We start from the raw sequence: 21,731 nt of genomic DNA, 5'->3' as shown, positions 1-21,731 counted from the left end.
TTATTTGTTTGTTTGTTTGTTTGTTTGTTTGTTTTGTTCTTTTAAATCTCTGGGATGTTGTTTAGAAATGTAACTGACATACTCTGAAACTAGACATTTCAGCAATGCTGAAAAATCAGATTACGTCTTGTTTTATTTTTCAAGAGGGAAGGATGAGTATTAATTGTACTCATTTTTAATGTATAAGACTTCTCTGTTAGCACAATTACCTTCATTAAAATTATATGAGTTCTCTGCTGTTACTGCTATTCAGTTTTTTATTATTATTTTACATAGAATGTTGACATGTATTAATATAATTAACTGACTTTTTTCTCCCACATCAAATGACCGATTTGTAGATGCCATGGTTAGAGAATCCCATTGGGAGGAGATGGAGGACCATAAGAGACAACTTGAAAAACAACATGCTCAAGAACTAGAGCACCTCCGGTCCTATTTCCAGCAGCAGTTGAAAGAAACTGAAGAGAGATACACAACTGAGATCATTCATTTACAAAACAGACTTCAGAATAACATTGGCTCTTCTGAACACTTCAGGTATCCATCATTTTTGTTGTCCTTTTGTACAATATTTACAGTTTTTTAAACTAAGCAACCATATTACAAATACTAATATTTTAAAAAGCTGATGTGGACCAGATTTTCAGCTTTTACTAGCAACATCAGACAGAAGTCCAGCCAGGGTAGCTGGCAACTTAGACCAGTGGCTCGCAACCTTTTTAGATTCAAAGCAATCCTTGTTAGACTCAAAGCGCCCCTCAGAAAATGCCAGTTCTTAGCTTTCACTTGTTTTTTGATTGTGGAAAAATAATAGAGCAATTATTCTGTTGCAAGAACTCAGAAAATCCACAGCATGTTTTGAATACTATGGATTCCTATTTGAAATTTTAGGGTTTCTCTTGTGAGACATGTAGATATTTACCAACTTAACAGTTCTGATAGGCTCCCCAGTGTCAAGTTCACAGTTAGACTCGCTCCAAAGTATGGAAGGGAATGTGAGAAGCACAGGTAAAAAGGGAACATGTAGAAATCGCATGGGTGGCAGTGCAGGATGTATTACTGGTAAGGGAGAGGGTACGCAGCTGGGGATTAAACAGATCAGGAAAATTCCCAAGGGAAAACTGTGAGAACATAGAATCAACTTACCACTTGGGAGTGCGGGTGTGCAGAGAAGGTGTGGAAGAGTGGGGGGAGGTTTGCAAAGAGAACCTAATAGAATAATGTATTGATATACAAGATGGCAATGTATGGACTGGACTGAAGAGAGCAAATGAGCCAGCAAATGAAACTGTTGATAGTGTGCATGAGAGTGGCGATCTAAAAGATGCAAACCCTGTTGGTGTGCAAGGGACTATTCTTCACACCACGAGAATGCATGCAACTACCCACGCACGAACTGCAAATATACATTGATGGAGATAAGAACTGGGAACAAGTGAACGAACAAGTGGACATTAAAAGGCTGAGGAACACTTACAGGAAAATTCTAGGTGGCGGGTAGGGGGAGCAGGGGAAATAACAGAATGGGTTGAGAGGAAATTGATGAAAGCGTGACAAGCAATGACATTTGAAGAGACAATGGTAAGGGAAGACTGTTGGGTGGTTATACAAGAACTGGTATAGAAATGCTAATATGATGTGAAATAAAAAGCGATTGTTGATTGTTTAAAATGGATATATCAAGGGAAGGGGAGATGTATCTTGTTGAGGCTATATGTAAGCAAGAGGCAAGTGATGTCAGAGGATAAGCACAAGGGTGAATGAAACAGTAATATGACAGGGGCAACGTTCTGGCCCAGGTCTCAAAGTCGGTCCACCCACCTGCCTATATGGAGCAGTCTGCCCAGTCTCTCCTGCCACGACTTTGCTAGATAATAAACTGGTGGTAACTGGTGGAAGCTTCCTATTATATGCCCCGATGCCAGGGGGCATTATCCACAGCTCCATACCTGCCCTACACCGTGGCCTGTGCTTTGCAAATTGGCATCCAGGTGTTTATTACATCTCACAGGTAGATTTCAAAGTATGTAAATGAGGAGGTTCTGTATATTTTGGGAAATGTTTTATGTAAAGTGCTATAAACTGTTCTGTTTTTAATATGGTGGGAGGAGATGTTGATTTTAATAAAATAAAAAAGTTGTTCATTCCAAGTGACTTTTTAAACAGGTATGTGCAGCTGAGGATGGGGAAAGTTTCTTCATCACCAGCTGCACATGCCCATTTAAAGAGCTGCCTGACACATGCAACTGAGGATGGAGCGCTTCCCTATGCCCTGTTCATTGTGTCAGGCATCTCTTTAAACCAGTACATGCAGCAGGGGGATAGAAGAAACTCACCCATTCCCTGCTGCACTCTCCCATTTTTAAGGAGGTGTTCAGCATCCTTGGGAGACAGAGCAGGGGCAGCTGGGTTTGGGATCCGGACCTGCCCCTAGACAACCCAGTTCTGCCACCTGTGGGTAGCTTTGTCCCAGACGCCAGGGTGGTCCTGTCCTGAATCCGGTTCGGACCCAGGGGTGTCCCCTCTCCAATCCTGAGAATCAGGCAAAACCCAGAACTGTGTTATGCCTAGCACCTTAAAGAGCCTTAAAGACTGCGGGCTACAGGGCAAGACTCTTTAAGGTACCAGATCCTGGCAAACCCACATCCTGTTGCAGATAATCAGATGGTTTTACAGACATTTTTACAGACAGAGCAAGGTTGACATTACAGTAGAGTTTTGGGGAGGACCATCATCTTCGTGGTGTTGATTCTTCCCATCCAACTTAGAAGATCTTGCCAAGAATTCAGTTCTTTTTCTCATTTGTTCAGTGGGAGACACAAAGTTTGCTTTATATAAAAATGTGGTGTCTCTTGTAGTTTTAGTTCCTAGGTACTTTATTCACTTTACATGGGATTATACTCTGTAGAGAGATCTCATCACTCTCTGTATTAGCAAATATCAATCAATGCAGGGGACTTGTATTAATTTATAAGAAAATAATTTATTTGATATCCCAACAAGGTGCCATAGGTTTTTGTAGTGTGTACAACCGCAGATACTTATGTATTTGTTTGGAATGTTATATAGAAGCATATCATCTGCATATAACATAGCCTTGTGCTCCTTTCGTCCCAACATTACTCCCTTGATATCTTTGTTTTCTGTGGCTGGTGATGAATGTTTAAAAAAGCAAAGCAAAACAAAACAACCCCCCCTCCCCCCAAAACAAACAATACTTTACCAGAAGAGGAAGTGCATTCGTTTGACCTGGCTCCCCAGTTTCTGTATAGATCGGGTGCTTCAGCGGGCCTTTTTGGCACTTTTATCTATTACCATGCCATCACAGTTTTGTTAATGTATTCATTTCTGACTTAGTGAATCCTAAGATTGACACACGCTATACAATAGTATGTAGGAGCTGCTTATTATTCAAAGGAAGAATAAGAACGGTAGAAGTAGCTATAAAAAGTTATTAGTTAAAAATGAAATGGCACTGGCTTCAAGAATTGATCAGGCATTCTGGATTCCTCTTTATTTTAGAACTAACTTATCTAAGACTTGGTATTACATAAAATAAACTATCGAGGGAAAATAAGCTATAAAAATGTTATAAATCCTAATATGACCAAAGGTCATAACCCTCATGGTAGAAAAGATTACCTCTCTACTTTATTTAGTCTACATAATTCTTCTTTAGCAAGACACTTATTTCTTTCATTTTAGCAGTGCATATCAGAGGAAGAATTAAAATAGTATGAGGCTATATAAGCCATAAATCTTAATATTTTGTATTCTGACTTAACATTAGGCTTTTATCATCTCTCTCATGAGCAGAGATAGCTAGAGATTTGTGCTTAGTCATATGAACTACCTGCCAACATCTGAAGATTTAGCATAACACTTGGAATATCAGATAGGGTTAACATCTGTCCGAGTTTTCCCAGACACGTCCTCTTTTTGGTTCCTTTGTCCAGGCAGCTTTTTAAATGTCAGTAAATGTCTGGGATTTTGCTCTGCTTTTGCTTTCCCAACACTTCCTGGCTTGCCTTAGCAAGGTGCTGCTTGGGGCTGGGGGGATTGGGGGCTGGACATTCAGAGGCAGGGCCATCACATGCATCTGTGCACGGTCCCGGCAGCTGCAAGCAAGTAAGTCTGTGGGGGTCAGGGCTGTGGGGGGTGCATGGCTGTGTGCGTGTGTATGTGTATGTACATGCCTGCCGGTGCTGGGGCTGCAGCAGGGAGGGGAGGCAGGGAAAGGAGGTGGGGGCATTCTTCAGGGGCAGCAGAGAGCTGTATGGGCAGTAGGGCTTGGGGGAGGGCACAGGGCTATGGGTCAGGAGTGAAGGGCTGGGGGGCTGTGACATGGATGTGAGAGGCACTGTGGGGGGTAGGGGACTGGGTAGGGAGCACAGGGCACAGGCAGGGCCAGTGAACTGTGAGTTGGGAGTGAGGGTTATCAACAGGGATTGGAGAGGGGGGTGCTGCAGGTTGAAAGTGAGGGGTCAAGGCATGGGCATATCACTGCATCCCGCCCCCCCTAGTCATACCCCCCAAGTGTCTTCTTTTTTGAAACTGGAAATATGGTAACCCTAATATAAGAAGCTATCTGATATGTCCTAGCATTGTGATATCTAAATGTAGATAGAACATAATAGACTTCTTACCTATCTTTCTCATCCAGATGTATGCCTTGTCTCTTAACAAGCCAGTGGTGTAATACAAGTCAGAGGAGCCGAGTATGTGGGGGGCCCCAGGGCCCTGCCCCGCCTTGGAAAGAGGGCGTTCACCTGAAAGGCATAAAACTTTCCACATGTCCATAATTTTACCCCCACCCCCAACAAAAATACAACTTGACGCCTATGATACAAGTAGGCCATGCATCTGACAGTGGGCAGCAAAGTAAATGGCTGCTTACAGATGTGAAAGAATAAAAAGAAAACTGCACTTTACTTTCAGCTCGTCGTGCCCCTGCACCAAGCCCAGCGCATGTCCAGAAGAGGTATCACATTCGTTTGACCTAATTTTCCCAATGTCTGTACAGGTAGGGCACTTCAGTGGAGCTTTTTTGGGTGCTTTTATCTTATAACTGATTGAATTAGTTTTAGATAAGTGCTAAAAAGCCCTGCTGAAACCATCTATATAGATATTGTGGAGGTGGGTCAAACTAAAGCGCTTCTTCTTCCAGTAAAACGCTGGTTTTTGATGTTTTTTTCATGTCTGGCAGCAGCCAATAGAATGCCATCCTGCTTGGTTATATAGCTCTTTCTTTTTCTGACCCACCTGGCACATTCAGCTTGTGAACGTGATGAAGGGAGGGGAGTGTAGATCCCACCCGAGGGTGAAAGATCACCCTATTGATGCAACTGATCATTCTCAAACTTACAGAAACTTTAAAAGTTTAAGATTACTATATGCATCTAATTCAGTGTTGTGAACCATTTTCCCTGGCTACTAAGTAGGATGGAATTAGTAAATCAATGCTAGTAAATAAAGTTGAGAATCTCGTGCTAAGTACTGCCTGCCTTAGACCCAGGCTGTGTCATTTTGACCCACTTCTCAAAAATGTGGCTGACCCTGGGCTTAGACTAGCAAAATGTTTTGAGATTAAACTACGCATATTTTACTAAATAATTGAGTAGAATTTGTAAAAGTGCCTACCTGACTTAGCTTTTATTTATAATGCAGTTGGAGAAGTGATTGCAAATGCATACACGTACATTAGCTATTTTTGCTTTTGGCTTCCCATTCTAGATAAATTAATGGCAGCTGCATATGCACCTTGAAACACACAATGATAGAGAGCCGAGGTTGTGCTGCCTGAGGCCGCTGCCTCCGCTGTCCACCTGGAGGCATGCATGCATGCACCTACTGCTGCCATGGAGCCCGGCCAACTGTTTGAAGCCTTCTGGTGGATGGGCTGCAGAACCTTAGTATCGGCGCCATGCCAATGGTGACTGCATGCGTGCCTTGGCACTCAGAGTGGGAAAGGGGACAAGACAGTGCAACCCTGGCCCCTCACCCACTGTCTGCCTGGAGCCATGCATGCAGCTGTCACCAGCAATGAGGATGAGGCTCCTCATGGCTCCCCCTAGAGTCTGCCCCTTGTATGCCAAGTCAAGGCATGGGTCAGGGTTGAGGTGTTTTTGGCACTTCAGACATAGCCTTAGAACCACAAGTCCTTTTCCAGTAAATAAGAACTGCACTCCTAATTTACTTGAGTTCTTTTGAAAATCCCAAACTCTGTGTTTAAGTTTGAGTAGCCAAAATGTTGTACTGCTAGCATATGTAACTACAGTATCCTAGCTCCATTTCCTATACTGTCAACTTCACTTTACTCTTCTAATTTGTCCTGTTCACTTATCCTGTATTGTTGCAAATAGACAATTGTGATAGCAACTGTACCAAGTAGGATGTAGATATGTCAATACACTGGAGTTGATGCTGATTGTGGGGGCAGTACTGCACAGAGATGTAGCTGGGCAGCACCAACTGGCATGGTGCTGATCACAGCTGCAGGATCAGCCACTGCTGGAGTCACGGCTCTTTTTGTGCCCCTCTTCCTGCCCTTCCCCCAGCTTACCCCTCACCTCCCCTGAGGCTGTGCCCAGTGCTGTGGCCCCAGTTAGTTGCCCCCTTTAGTTCCTGCAATACAAATAAAACAATAATCATTTTTCATTGTTCTGTTGAAGAATACCTAAGAGTTGGCATCCTATGTACAATTGTCCTTGCTCTGATAATGTTTTATTATTTATTCAACTGGCAGGATTGTGACATTTAAAGTGAATATTCTGAAATATTAAACTCCTTCTCTTTCTTTTATATTTTAGTATACCTGGAGACTCGCAGGTAAACATTAAAGAGGTCATGCCGAAAATGAAACACACTGAAAATGTTTCTCAACAAAGTACAGACAAGGCAGTAGAGGTACTGTGTAATTCAAAAATATTAATGTTGTTAAGTATTCTCACCATAAATTGTTTACTTATTTACTTAACATCATTGAAATAGGAGTTATATTTTATAGCAAAAATAAATTATTATAATTGTAATAGATTTTAAGCCATGAGAAATAACTAAATTAATAAGATGTAGGAAATGAAAAATATTGTTAATTCAGTCCATGAAAATGCATTTATCAAAAATTCTGATGGGCAGTAAAAATTAATTGCTTTTTCCATGTACCAAAGATGTATTTGGGTTGTGCCTCTTCCTGCACATGTTGAAGGCAGTTCTAGTGTTCCTAGCTGTTGTGATTTTTTTTTTCTCTTCAGTCTTTCAGATATTATAGTTTTTCTTATAAGACTACCTCCAGAAGTTATGGTTTTATGAGAGATTCTCAACATTTATTTTAAAAGTGTCTAGACTTTGAGGTTACAGAAGATATGAAATGGTAATTCTTAAATGCTCAAAAAATAAAAGACCAATTAAAAGATATGGTATTTTAAAGTAACTGCCCTGATTCTTTGGAATCTGGCTTATGATCTTGAAACTTTTAGCAGTGGTGATACTGTAGCTTAGGCATGCTGAGGATTGTGATGTGGCCATAGCCTTTCTGTTCTTTTCTCTCAGAGTTCAGACAGTATTGGAGCATTGAATTGGTACATATGTTTTAGTCGTGCTTTTATAGCTGCTTATGGAGAAGCAGTAAGAAACTTCTTTTACTTATTGGCCAAAATTACTTCAACTAACTTGAAGCTAATCATAAGGAAGAAAATGTTTAGAACTGTCAGCAGCTAAGCTAAAACTTCTAGAATTGATGCAGCAGAAGCAAGAAATCATTTAAGATTTTTTGACATTTGTATTGCAGTTTCCTAGTGAAATAGAAGTAAAAAATGAAATGAATATTATTCAGTTATTGGAAAAACAGTACCAAGAACGATTAGAACAAGAAATGGCTAAGGTAAAACTTTACAATAACTTTCTTAAACTGCATAACCTTGTGTTTTTACTTATCATTTCTTGCAGCTCAGAGAACTTAGAGAACAAATATATTTTTATCTTTATTTATAAGGAACTGTTTCATTCTGGTTATGAATGTGGAAGAATCTTGTAAAACTTATATGAAACACTAAGCTTTTGACATGCTTTGCATGAAGCCTATACAAATCCTACTTTATTTTTCTTTTCTTTTTTATTCCTTTAGTGTGCACTAGTAAACCTCTTTATTTTCTTAACAAATATCCATCTTCTTGGTTGTCCTATCCCACAAAAACCTAAAACAATCAATGGTTAAAGTTGGTTCCTCTGGAGAAACTAAGGGCATCTTTACACATGCTTCAAGGTGGGTGAGGGAGGGGGTGCTTTAATTAGAGCCACTCTTGTGAGTAGTTCTAATTAAAGCAGCCTCATTGTCTCATGTATTCAGTATCCCACATTTCAAAATGGTAGCAAGGGCACTTTAATTAAGCTCATTTGACAGGCTTTATTTAAAGCACCCCCACCAATATTTTGAAGTGCAGAATGCTGAATGCACGTGACACAGACTGCTACAGCATACTAATTAGTATGCATAGGAGCAGGTGTCGGGCACATGTATAGATGCCCTATGTGTATTGCCATTAACTGATATTTTTAGGTGTCTGCATCTTCATCCAGCCGTATTCTAGTGTCCTCACATTAGAAATTATTTAGAAAGTTAGGAGAGAAGATTCTTATTTGTTTGCACTCTAAATTTTGTTGTTGATTTTTTGTTTTGTTTTGTTTTCCTTAGGATTTGGGTAATGTGACATATTGTATAATATGAAGGGTACTATTTAGATTTTATAAACAGTTTTCACTAGAACAACTATGCCATGTTTGTTTTTTGATGAAAGAAATTCCTCTCATTCTTGCAGAGTATATTTTCAATTCATTTACTCATTAGAAGTATATGAAGATTTTAGGGAGACAAAATCCATCTCCTTTTATTCTAAGACCACATACTTAAAAAACAAATGATCAGTCATCAGATTAATAAAAGATACTTTTTGAAAAATAAACAGATACTTGCATGGTTTGTAGTCAGACTGTAGAATTCAAGTTTTTGAGATTTTTTTTTTTTAATAGACAAGATGGTTTAAATCCCAGTAATATTTCTCTATTTTAATACTCTATTTTAAAAAGAAATATCCTTGAATAATTGCTGTGCTTTATTTATAGCTTTTTATATTAAAAAGATTTAAACTATTATTTTAATTGCATTTACTTGTTTTACTGATTTTTTTTTTCTTTTTTTTTTTTTCCTTTACCAGTAATTGATGTCGCAGTGTGTTTTTAAAAACGGTATTTTCTTATTCAGGTTATCGTGCAAATGAGTGTAGCATTTGCCCAACAGACCGAACTGGCAAGAATGGCTAGACAGAAAGAAGTAAGTCTGTCAGTAGCGCAAACAGAAATTGTTCATCAAGAGGAAAGACCTCTTGAAATGATGCAGAAATGCAGTGAAGAAGAGTTAGACATCCATCTTACCAAAGAAAAGAAAAAAGACATTAAACATGAAGAACTGAAACCACTTAGCAAGGAACTCTGTGAAGAGTCCAGTGATATTCCTTCTCTTGGAGAACAATTTGAATCAACTGCTGGGCCTGGTTACATGCTGGGACCAAGCAAGCAGGAAATGAAATTATCAGCTGAGTCTTCCTCCCAACACACAGAATTAGAGCTGAAGGAAATACTAGTAAGTATAAAGACATTGTCAATGTATTTATTCTGTGAAATAGCATATTTGTATATTTCAGACCATCTCATTTCATGTTCTATCTGGTCACAAAAAGTTTTACCATTATTCCAGTTACTGTTATGTAGCTTCGGCCATTATTTATTGGGGTTTTAAATGTTTTAATGGAAAAATGCAAATTTTAATGAAGTTCTTTAGTTATTCCCCTTCACTGCTTAATACTGAAGCATTATATTTGTTTGATCATAAAGCAAATGTAGTGAAACTGAATGATCCAGTTCTTGATCAAAGTTGTTAGAAATGGCATAAATAGTTAAAACTTAGCTAGATTTAGCAGCAACTTTTAATATTAATTAATATATACTGCTAGTGCTATAGATAAATTGTGTAAATATATGCTTTCTTAACCTAGCAGTGTCCCTCTTAAATGCCATCTGAAAGGATAAATTATAACGGCAATAATTTTAAATAATGATCTGTATCAAACATTTTCATGTTGATTAACATCTTCATGTTGTTCTCAGTAAGATTAGGATTTAAAAACAAAGAGCATCTTTACGCATGCTCCAGGTTGGGGGCAGAGGGAGTGTCTTAATTGGAGCAACTCTCAGGAGACGCTCTAATTAAATCTCCCGCAGTGTCTCATGTATTCAGAGTTCTGTGCTTCAGAATGGCGATGGAGGTGCTTTAACTAAAGTTTGTTCAATGAGCTTTAGTTAAAGAGCCCCCGCCGCCATTTTGAAAGGCAGGTACACTGAATACACACGACACCGAGGCTGCTGAAGTGTTCTAATTAGAATGCTCTGTCATGTTCTAGAACACGTCAGAGCAGGCAGAGCAGGTGCCCAAAAGTTCTATAGTGAATACAAAGATGCAAAAGAACCAATCATAATAGGTCATCTCATTTTTCTCCATCACATTTGTGAATAGACTCAGATAAAAAATGTTGTTGTACAATATAGTAAATTATTGTCTTTGTAGTCCATACATTGCGATTATTTGAAACCTTAGTATCTATATTCTGCTCAGTTTGAAACAAATTTTATGTTGTACTTGCTTTTCATAATTTACTTTAAAGGCTTCTAAAATGCAGAAGATTCCTTGGAAGCAGTTGCAAGAAAATAAAAGATACAGATTCCATTTTAATTTTTAAATAACTTCAAATGTATATGATTGATTCTTGTTATAATTGCACAGTATAATATGAAACACATAATATATAGATTCCTATACTTAATTAGCACCATAAAAACAAAACTTTACCTTAGATTAATCTTTGGTAAACAAGTCATTGGTGCCCTGACCTGAAGACCAACTGCAAGTTTGTAGCTTAAAACAACAGTATACAGACCTAAGACATGATAGTAGCTGCAGTCACTATATTGCAGTAGTAAAGGATGATGATTAAGTAGTAGCATTTTTTTATAAACTTGAAAAGTGGATCATAAATTGCAGTGAGCAGGAGATTACAATAGTCAAGGTCAGATAAAAGGGCATAGAGAAGTTCCTGTTGTCCTTTATCAAAAAAACCTCGATACCTCGATACTCTATTTACTTGATTCCAAGATGCTTATTTTGGAATCCAAGTATGATGTGTTATTGGGCAGGCAGCAGCTGCAGCTCCAGCTCCAGCCCAGCCCTGTAGTAGCAACGCTGGCTCTGTGCCACTGCCGTGGGGTGGGCAGGGTTTATATTCAGTGCCCCAGGATGTAGCATGGATGGAGCTTACTGGCAGCAGAGCAAAGGTAAGGGGCAGGTGGGTGGGGTTAGAGACTTTGGGGGGAGGGAAGAAGGGGCGGGGACCTGAGGCTGTGGAGGACAGGCACAAAGTGTGGGCAGGTGGCAGGGGAAAGCTGCCTGCCTCCCCCACCATCTCCACACTGCCTGTCCCCCACTGCACCTTCTACTGTCTGCCTCCTTACTGCCTGTCCCCCACCACTCCTCATTGATACCTGCCTGATTACTGCCTCCCCACCACCTGCCCTACCATGTGCCCCCCTAGTGCCTCACCCAAGGGATGTCCACTACCACCTGCCCCATTACTGCCCTGTCATCATCTGTTTCCCCCCTCCAATGCCTGCAGTAGTACTGGGAGATGATTTAAGATGATCCTCCAATAATTCGATTCTACACATGGAAAATTATTATACATTTATAAATTTTCCTTGTCTGGAATCTGATTATTAGTGGGTGGTCTTAAATTCAGGGTTGTCTTGAATTTGGGTAAATATGGTACTTGTCTTTGTTTTGGAAACCATTCATGTCTTTGTATTGTTTATAGTTATGAAAGGGATTGTTCTTTCTCTTGTGGGGGCAGCTTATGAGTCTTTAACATTTGGATTTTCAAGAAGCCTGAAACAAGTTGATATTTTGGTTGATGGATGTTATAACTTGTGCAATTATTTTTGAAAAAACTATTTAAATATTTCATACAGTATGTACCAGCACATATGATACTAAAAATAATTAATATATTACAGCGAAATAATAGTATGATGGCATCCAGCACAGAAACCTCAAGTCAACTGTTGTTGTATGAAGAACGTTTGGAAGACATGCGACAGGAACTTGTGCGACAGTATCAGGAACATCAGCAGGCAACAGAAACAGTGAGGCAGGGGCATATGCAACAAATGGAGCGGGAAAAAGAAAATCAAGAACAGCTCTTAGCGGAGATTGAAAGACTTAAAATGCAATTAGCGGAGGTAATATGGGCTTGGAGGAAGGGCAGCTGACAACTGAACTTAGCTTTTATTTTTGAGACCTCACTACAGCCAAGCAGATTTAAAAGAATACATTTTATCAATGCCTTAAACTGTCATGAAGCTCTTCTGGTTGAAGCCTTCATCAGTTTTGCCAGCTTAATTGGTGGCATTAAGCAGTTTGATCTCCTACTACTGCATATTTGCTGTTTCTACCTGGATATCAGGTGAAATCAAAACAATCCTGAATTCTGACCCATTTATTGCATTGTAGTGGTGCATCCATATGTGTTGGATGCTTCATTTCAGTGGTGCAGCATTTCAAAATATGTATAAAAATAAATATGAGAGAACCCTAAAGTTCTTCAATTCTATAGGGAATGGAACTCCACTGCAATACAAGTGTCCACCAGTCCATTATTATGCTCCTCATACACTGGATTTTACCTTGCATACTTTCTGTTGTCTTCATGAGGAAAGGTGGTATAGTGGTGACCTGCTATTCCAGATCACTGTGATTTGTATCTGGCTAACACGCCTGTTTCTCATTTGAAGCAACTGCAGGAGTTTAGATAGCAGGTCTAGATAGCTTCTTCTAGTATCACTGTGGGCCTGTTCCCATCCTTTGCCTTAGGATTGCTCCCCTAAGGTAGCATTCTCTCTGTCCATGTCATCCTGGCCTCTGTTTCCCTTCCAGCACATCTAGGCATCAGGAAGGGCTGGACTTATTGATGAGAGACATTGAGTTGGTGATTTAGGCTTCTAGCTTCCCTGTCTTCTAAATGTTTGGCCGTGAGAGCTGTATGAGAAGTAAAATGTAAATTTAAAATCAAGGATACTTTTCAGTCTTCTGTCTTGTACATTTTTTTGCCTTGTATGACTGCAGTGAAAGCCTATTCTAAAAAACGTGCTATCCAGATAGAATACTAGATACCCTACTACAGTGTGTGTATGTGTACATATACACTCTGTGTGTGTGTGTGTGTGTGTGTGTAAACAGTGAAGTTGTGTGTAGCATCCAGTACAACCATACTGCTTTTAAAAAGGTTTATAACAGTTGTATGAAAATTCAGCTTAAGATATAAAATACACTTACTAGTTTTTGTCTGTTTTGGAAAAATTTTCGTTTCCTTTTTACCACTTGACAATAGGCTGTATTTTCCTTGTGCAAGATATGCTGAGTATTAGAAGTGACAGAAATCATTAATACCCAAAGGTAAAAGCCATACAACCTCTATGATGGTTCTTTTATAGAGCGATTCAGTGGAGAATGACAGCTTGGTTACAGAGAGAGAGAGAATGCTTTTAGAGGAACTAGAATCATTAAAGAAGCATTCTGTACCTGGACAGGAGAGGTTGTATTGTGAGCTACGTAACAGCAGTACGCAAACACAGGTAAATATGGACTTTGACTGCCTTAGAAACCCTGGCATATACATACAATAGGATTTTTTTTTTTCTCCCATTCAGTACAATGATGCATGTTAGTATTATTTGTTAAGTTTTATTTAGACGGTATATACTAAACAGTGAGGAGAGGTGGAGCCTAAGTTATGTATCTTTTTAATTCAGGTAAAGTCCAATTTTAATGTTGCTATAGCAACATCCAACCAGAAACCTAGGAAGTGTTTATTAAGATAACAAACTTCTTTCTAACAAGCCTTGCTTTCGATCCCTCATATCTTCCCCACTCCCTATATATTATTATTGTTCCTTGATACTAGTAATCTTGGACAAAAGGATTGCTTTTTTATTTCAAATAGTACATAGCTTTTGCAGGTGTTTTATTTCATGATGTAACTGTGAATCAGAATAGCATGTTGAGTCCAGCATGACAGGATTTTTGTCTTTTTTTTTCCTCTCTCCCTTTACAAAAATTAATTCAGAGTGAAAAAGAAAATCAAAATGAATCAAAAGAGGCCATCTTAGAGGATGAAGAAGGAAGAGAGAACCCTGAAGAAACATCTTCAGCAATTCTTTCTAAAGAAAGGTACTTTGAATTAAGTCTAAACTTTAATTAGAAGTTTCCACAGAAGTACAATGGTCTATTTTCAGATTCAAAGTTTTAAATGTTGCTTATGTTGCACAGCATAGTTTAGTGGCAAGGTTGTAGTGGTATTGTAGTTACTATTCTCCAATGAATATGAGAGAAGCAAGCTTTGCTTTTCATTTACATAATGTTGTTAAACAAGCTTATTGTATGTGGTATTTAGCTTAGACTGTATTTGCTTCTTTCTCAGACATAAGGAGAGACATTTGAGGCTCAAAGGTTGTCTAGCATCTTTCCCAACTCTGTAGTATAATTTAGACATTTATAAAATAGTGTCTCAGAAATTTTCCATTAGGTGGGGGGGAAGGCAAGGAATTGTGCACACCTCTTTGTTGTTCACTTTTTATTGCACTTAAGAGATTGCATAATTGTAATAAAACCTCTAAAATGTAATTTATCTTTGTAAAGTCTCAGCTTTCATTTTAAACATAAATTTACCTTGAATGATTTCATTGCTGTCTCTTCTAACTTTTATGGCCTTGCATGCTCCCCCATTCTCTTGATATTTTTTTTATGAATTTCAGTGTGGAGTCTTGATCACACAGGTGTAAGCACAGTTGATCATCATGGAGTACAGTAATTTTTTGAAAAGGCAGAAATTCTGAAATTCATAATTGATACACTGTGCTAATATAGATAACATTTTTAATGTTTATAGTCATGTATTCATTACATATAAGCATATATTTGACTTGTATCTGGGCTGTTCAACTTTTAAGGGGCCAGGGACCACATCAGTGGGGGCCATGGGTCTTGGGCACCGAATGCCACCTATCCCACTGCACAGAGCACCCAGATGCCCCACTGCTGCGCTCTCTCTGCCCTGGGCAACCTTCCCTCCAGCCTCCCCCAACACTGCTGGTCTTCATGCCTACTGCACCACACATCCCCTTCCTACAAACTGCGACTCCCCATACCCCCACCACAGCACTACATATCCTATGCTGCTGCACCCCTTACCTGGGCATCCTGACACCCCTAGGTCCCCAGCTGCAAATTCTCCGCTCCACTAGCAGCCTGTAGGCTCCCCCAGTGCGCTAGACTGTGCTGTGCTCTACTACCCCCCACAGTAGGCCAAGGGCAGGGGTAAGGGCAGATGGGGAAGGCCAGAGGAAGGGGGAGCCTGGACCCCCTGGCTTTTGCTGCAGCCAGTGTAATGGTGGGAAATAGCAGCCGAGTGGGAGCCTGGGAGCCACAACTTAGCCCCTCATGGGCTGCGTGCACCTATGGGGTCCCAGTTGGACAGCCCTCCTCTGTATTTAAAAGTGCATATTACCAGTGTAAAATCATAATTACACTGGATGTTGTGGTCATCTATAACTATAGATGGGAAGTAATACTTATTGTGGTATTTATTTTTATTTTTCTAAATTCTGCCCCATGGGTATCGAGGTCTTTCAAGGCCTATTTGAATGGGTTGGAAGAAGAAAGTTTTCTTTAAACTAGAAAACAAACACTTTTGTATTACACAATATTTTTGTGTGAAAAGGTTAAAGTTTTGTCTTTTTACTAAACTGGAGTTAATCTTATTTCACTTATTCTTTTATTGCACTCAATGGACATTAATTAATTCCCAATAATTAAAACACCACTTTAAAAAAATTTGGAGTGCAAAAAATTGTGGCTCATCTTTCTTAGTGTAGTATTAGCCTAAAATATTTTACCAAAGTCTGAATGTCTCATCTTTTTTTGAGATAATATAACATTATTTGTCTTGTAAAGAGTGGTGGTTTCAGATATTAAAAGCATCACAAAGGGTCTACCTAACCAGTCTCAGAAGTTCAAGTTGTAAAATTCTTTCTTGTTTTCAGTCATTGCTAACCATCCAATCTTAGCCTGTGTCCAATAAAGCAGCTTTCACAAGCTGTGAAATATGGTGAGGAGAGAAGAGGTTTTTAATTGCATTATTGACAAATGTGGCATTGCTTAACCATATTTAAAAAGAGAATTGGCAGGGGGGGAAAAAATCTCAAAATTGTAGTTTTCAGTTCTGTGTTGTAAAATTCTGTGATGCTTTGTTTGACTGTGGACTGCTGTCAATATGCTAATATAGAATGTATATATATGAATGATATCTTGCAGTCTTAAGAAAATACTAATTCTACCGAATCAGTAGCAAAATTTTCCTCGTTCTAGTATTTCACGTGTAAAACACAAATTGTATGTCCATGCACAGGCAGGGAAGGTATCAAATTAGTGATTTAGTTCCTGTTCTGTCCATACGTGTAGGCATGCTCTACAGAACGCTAACAACAGACTCCTGAGGATTCTGTTAGAAGTTGTGAAGACAACTGTTGCTGTAGAAGAAACAATTGGTCATCATGTTCTTGGATTACTGGATAGAGCTGGAAAAGGCCAGCCATCCTCTAAGATTGTAGCATGGGAAAGTAAGACAGAAGAGTCAATAAAACCATGTGTCCGCGTGGGATATGAAAAAGGTACTGGTTCTGTGTTTACTTGTATGTTATATGCAAGGCCAATAATATGCAAGTATTTTTTACTTTAAAAATTGCATTAAAAAAACCCAGGTTCTCTAAAAATTAATTACACGTGTTTTTAAAAAATAGTATGTATGAATATATATAAGAGATTCATGTGATCTCAGTTGTTAACACAAATATCTGATTAAATGGTTTTCAGATAAATATAGCACATCCCTAGGCAATTACTGAGCTAAATTACATCTTTGTCACAAACTTTGTGTAAGTGACAGTATATTCTTGTGCTGCCCTTGGCAGCCATTAAAATAATGGTGTCATTTGGAGCTGAGGAATTTTATGCTGGATCCCAAAAATTACATGACTGCCAGGGATCAAGCAGCGGGCAGCTGTGTTGAAGCAGCATGCTACAATTTATTGCATGGTTAATGCCTGCCAGGACCTGGGAAATGGATTAAGAGAAACAGAAATAGAAAGGCCTTAATATTCATCTCATTTGTTCCCACTCCAGATTTTATACATGGTGCTGTATAAATTTGCTGTCTCATGGGGGATGGGACTGAATCCAAAATCCTGTCCCCTACTCTGCAGAAGCTTCTTTTCCTGTGCTGTGTCTACTGCTGCAAGTAGCCAATACAACCCGCTAAGGGGTGCTTTATGCTCCCTCAGTCTTCTATGTGGATCTTCAGGATAGCTCACAATGCGACTTGATATTAGCACTCAATTATACATGCCTCATTTAGAGTCCTAGTTTATTCAATAAATATTCTAGAAAAATATTCTAAATCCCCAGACCATCAAATTTAGCTATTAGGAATACATGCTTTAGAGTTGTTACTCAAATGTTGAATAAAGACTTAATTACCAGTTTTTATTCAATGTTTATACTTCTGAATATACTCTGTACTGTAAACATTAAATGTGTATCAAGTTACTACTTGGCCATATTATCAAGGAGGAATATAGGAATATAGTAAGAGTCAGAATCTAGAAAGCCAAGGCACAAATAGAGACGCAAGTAGTAAAGGCTGTGAAAGGCAATGTTAAATGCATAAGAAGTAAGAGGAAGACCAAAGGAAATGAAAATCCTTTACTAAATGAGGAGAGGAAGCTAATAATGGATGGCATGTATAAGGTTTAGGTGCTTAATGTTTTTGGTTTTTTCATTTTTGCTTCAGTCTTTGCAAAAAGGTCCATTATTAGAAGATAACCACAGCAAAAAGGACAAGATAGTAGGAACTTAGCTTAGAGTAGAGAAAAAACAAGTCAGATACTATTTAAGTTAGATGTTTTTGTATCAGCAGGGCCTGATGTATTCATCCTAGACTACTGAAAGAACTGGCTGAAGTACTTATGCAATTGTTGGCTGTCCTTTCGAGAACTTATGGTGGTCAAGTGTGTTCCAGAAACTGGGAAACAGCAACGCATCTTTTTTTTTTCTATATAAAAAAGCGGGGAAAGTAGTGCTACGTCGGACTGGGATGTAATTCCCTAGCTTTGATACCTGGAAAGATATTGGAACAAATCATTAATTACTTTCTAAGCACCTAGTGATTAGCCTATTTCTTATAACAGCTCATAAGAATTTGATAAGAGTAAGTTATTTTAACCAACCTGATTTCCTTCACTGCTAAGGTATTGGGCCTTGTAGATGGGGCTGAGTAGTAGATCTGATGCATCTTAGTTTTTGTAAGGCTTTTAACACTGTCTCAATACATTTTCATAATTAAGATAAGGAAATATAGTTGAGGCAAAATAGTACTAGGTGGGTGCCCAACTGGCTGGATAATGGTACACAAAATGCAGTCCTTAATAACTGACGGCCAAACTGGGAAGGTATTAAGTGGGATTTCCCAGACATCTGCCTTGGATTAGTAATTTTGAGTATCTCTATTAATGGCATAAAGGACAGAGTTGACTATACTCAGTACATTGGCAGAAGATACCAAGCAAGCTGAGGTAGCAATTAAGAGAACATGATTTGGATTCCCAAGATGACTGCTGCTTCTCCCTGGGCCTACAAAAAGCAGGAGCAGAGTCCAGTGTTAACCCTCTCACAGCTGCAGCAGTAAGTTTTGGCTGAAGAACCACTAAGATAGCTGAGGGTGAGCAATCATCTATATTCAGTTTGTTATTTAATGAAACTGGTGGTGTGGAAAAAACCCTTCATTATTTGTAGGCACTCATATATAAGAACTATTTACAGTAAAGAAGTAACAGTCATGTTACTGCCTTTCCAGGGGTCTGGGGGATAGCTTTGTTGCAGTCCTGCCACACCAGGAAGTTCCTGCTACTTCACCCACACTGTCCCCTAGGATGCCACGCTTCCTGGAAACTATATAGGCGCCGATATGTTGGCACGGAAGCTGCTCTGACATGCTGGAATTCCAGTGTGTCAGAGCAAACTTCATTAATCAGCGATTGCCATGCTCCTGCATCTCATGTTATCTGCATCCCCACGCTTATAAATGGCAGTGGGAATGCTGATACAGGAGATGCAATGGCACTTTAATTAAAACAGCTCTCAGATCCACTGTAATTAAAGTGCTACCTCCCTGCCAAGACGTGTAAAAGTGCCCTGTATTGCCAAAAGGACTTTTTCTACCACACAGTTGGCCATGACTCCAGACAAATCTTTTTTCTGCATTTTTGCCTTCCCAAAACAAGGCACTTGTTTTATTTTCTTGCACACCACATGCCCACAAATATGTCGTTTACTTCTGACCATGTTTGTGGATATGAAAACTCACAGGCCTCCACTTCACTAATAAAAAGATAATATGAAAGCTTCTGCATAAAAGACTATACTTCCTTCTGAAAGGTTTGGATTGACATTTTTCTGATGATTATTTTGAGATGCTATTGCACTGTTTTATTTGTTGGAGCACATGTTTCAAAAATGTTTCTATTTATGTTTTCAATGTCCTTATTTATGTCCTGTATTTTTAATTGTCACAAAATGCGAGTAAATAATCTTTTGCAAAATTCTAGGAGTGCGACACGGATTCTAGTCTCCTCCTCCACTAAACAAATATTCAATGTGAAAGCTGAGCAGGAAATCAAAATATCTTTATGCTTTTTCCTATGTGTATAGAACTACACAGAAAAATAATACATTTATTAAAGCAACTTATCCTCCAGCTTTCTGAATACAGTCTGTTTTTAATTTTATAGTTGGGCTTTTTTACAGTATGACTTATCAGCATATGAAGCTCAGCCTGCTTATTTAAACTTGTGCTGATTTGTACAAGTTTAAAGAATGATTGAATCTATAAAGTTCATTGACTTGGTTACTAGATAACAAGCTTTTATTTCCAGAACAATTACTAAAATTCAGATTTCAGTGAGAAAGCATGTTGAGATTGTGTACAGTAATATAGTGACTTAGCTATAAATTAATTGTATCTGAAGATTTGGACCTTCATTTGTCACAGTAGCTTCAGAGGGTGACAGCAGCTACTACAACAGCTGCTGTCATCCTCCCTCAGAGCTCTGCTTGTGGAAGAGTGACTTTTAAACTAAAGGCCACTGCTGTAAACCCCAGCAGCAAATTAATATGTACACTCTTACTCTTGTCTGGCACAAAAACATATTCCAAGTAAATTGGGCATGACTAGCTTAATGTAATTCTTAGTACATTTTAATTCATGTTAAAAAAAACAAATCTCCCAAAAAACGTTTGTTTCTCCCCTCCATCCCCCCTCCCCCCATCCTGGAAACTTCTGAGAAAATGCTATAGGATTTTTAAAATACAAACTCTTCCTGGGCTAACTACTCTTGATTTTACTACATTATGCTGTTGATGATTTAGGAATAGGAGGAATATAATCCAGCACTTAAATCATCTCAGTTCTGCTCTTTTAGCAAGGGAAAGAGAAATAAAAAATAGTAAACACTTTAATCTTAGACCTAGATTTTCTCCAGTCAGAGCTCATTGAAGGATCAAAGCCGTATCATTAAAGTAAAGATATGTGACTGAATAAACATAAGGAACAGGTCTGTTAAACAGATATGTGCCACTTTTGCATTAGTCATGTTTTATAGTAGAATAATACTTTGAATTCAGAATATTAAACTAATTTTAATGGGCTTTTTCCTTGTCTTTTCTACATCTGTCCTTCAGTTAAATCATATTCTAGAGGTAGTTGCTTTAGAAAATGCTACATCTCCAATGTTATTTATTTATTCTATACCAAAAAAATAAACTGCAGAAAATTATACATAGATTTTGGGTTGGCAGGGGGAAAGTAATGTCACGAAGTTAGAGTTTTAAAATATGAAGTCTGAAATCTTGCCATTACTTCATGAATTTCATGTTGTAATCTTCTGTTCACTGGCAGAAATAATTTAAAAAACTATTTAGTACCAATGGGAGTGAGAAATTATTAGCACCAGCTGTTGAAATGATTTGATCAAGTTGGTACTGATTCTGAGTAAGCTTTGAGGCCTGAAGCTTTTCCAAAGTCCTATAATCTATCAGAAGTCTGTATTTCAACAGTTACTTTGCAAAAAGAATACCTTTTCTTCTTAATAACTCACTGTAATTGGGAGAGAAGTTTGAAAGCCTCTGGATAAAGGTCAGAGAGGAGAGCAGCAGGGGGGCGGGGGATGTCTCAGCGGGCATCTATTATAGGCCACCAAATCAGGAGGAAGAGGGGGTTGAGGCCTTCTTTAGATAGCTGACAGAAGTTTCCAAATTGCAAGAAGTGGTTCTCATGGGGGACTTCAGTTATCACTGGGACATCTGCTGGGAGGAAAATAGCAGTTCGAAGACTGTCTAGTAAATTCTTGGAGCGTATTGGGGTTATCTTTTGATACATGTGGTGAAAAGGCCAAAAGCTCTTTTCGATTTCCTTCACATTCTCAACCAGTTCTTGCCTATGAGAAGTGGAAGATGATGT

The 21,731-nt window shown here is 38.7% G+C and overlaps 1 protein-coding gene across 7 annotated transcripts in view; it reads left to right on the top strand.

The window, feature by feature from the left end:
- The window catches only part of AKAP9 (A-kinase anchoring protein 9), a 229,934-nt gene that overhangs the window by 107,177 nt on the left and 101,026 nt on the right, over positions 1–21,731 (top strand). For all 7 annotated transcript variants that reach the window (XM_090047082.1, XM_090047076.1, XM_090047075.1 and 4 more), the window contains 8 exons: positions 342–540; positions 6,813–6,909; positions 7,793–7,885; positions 9,263–9,640; positions 12,121–12,345; positions 13,597–13,737; positions 14,229–14,332; positions 16,622–16,830. In XM_090047082.1, the coding sequence (XP_089903208.1) occupies positions 342–540; positions 6,813–6,909; positions 7,793–7,885; positions 9,263–9,640; positions 12,121–12,345; positions 13,597–13,737; positions 14,229–14,332; positions 16,622–16,830 (1,446 nt within the window). The remainder of the gene's footprint in view (positions 1–341; positions 541–6,812; positions 6,910–7,792; positions 7,886–9,262; positions 9,641–12,120; positions 12,346–13,596; positions 13,738–14,228; positions 14,333–16,621; positions 16,831–21,731) is intronic.

Source organism: Crocodylus siamensis, chromosome 5 (genome assembly GCF_052110815.1).
Source record: "Crocodylus siamensis isolate JL-2025a chromosome 5, ASM5211081v1, whole genome shotgun sequence".
Classification (NCBI taxonomy): Eukaryota; Metazoa; Chordata; order Crocodylia; family Crocodylidae; genus Crocodylus; species Crocodylus siamensis.
This window is presented reverse-complemented; position numbering and strand designations above follow the sequence as displayed.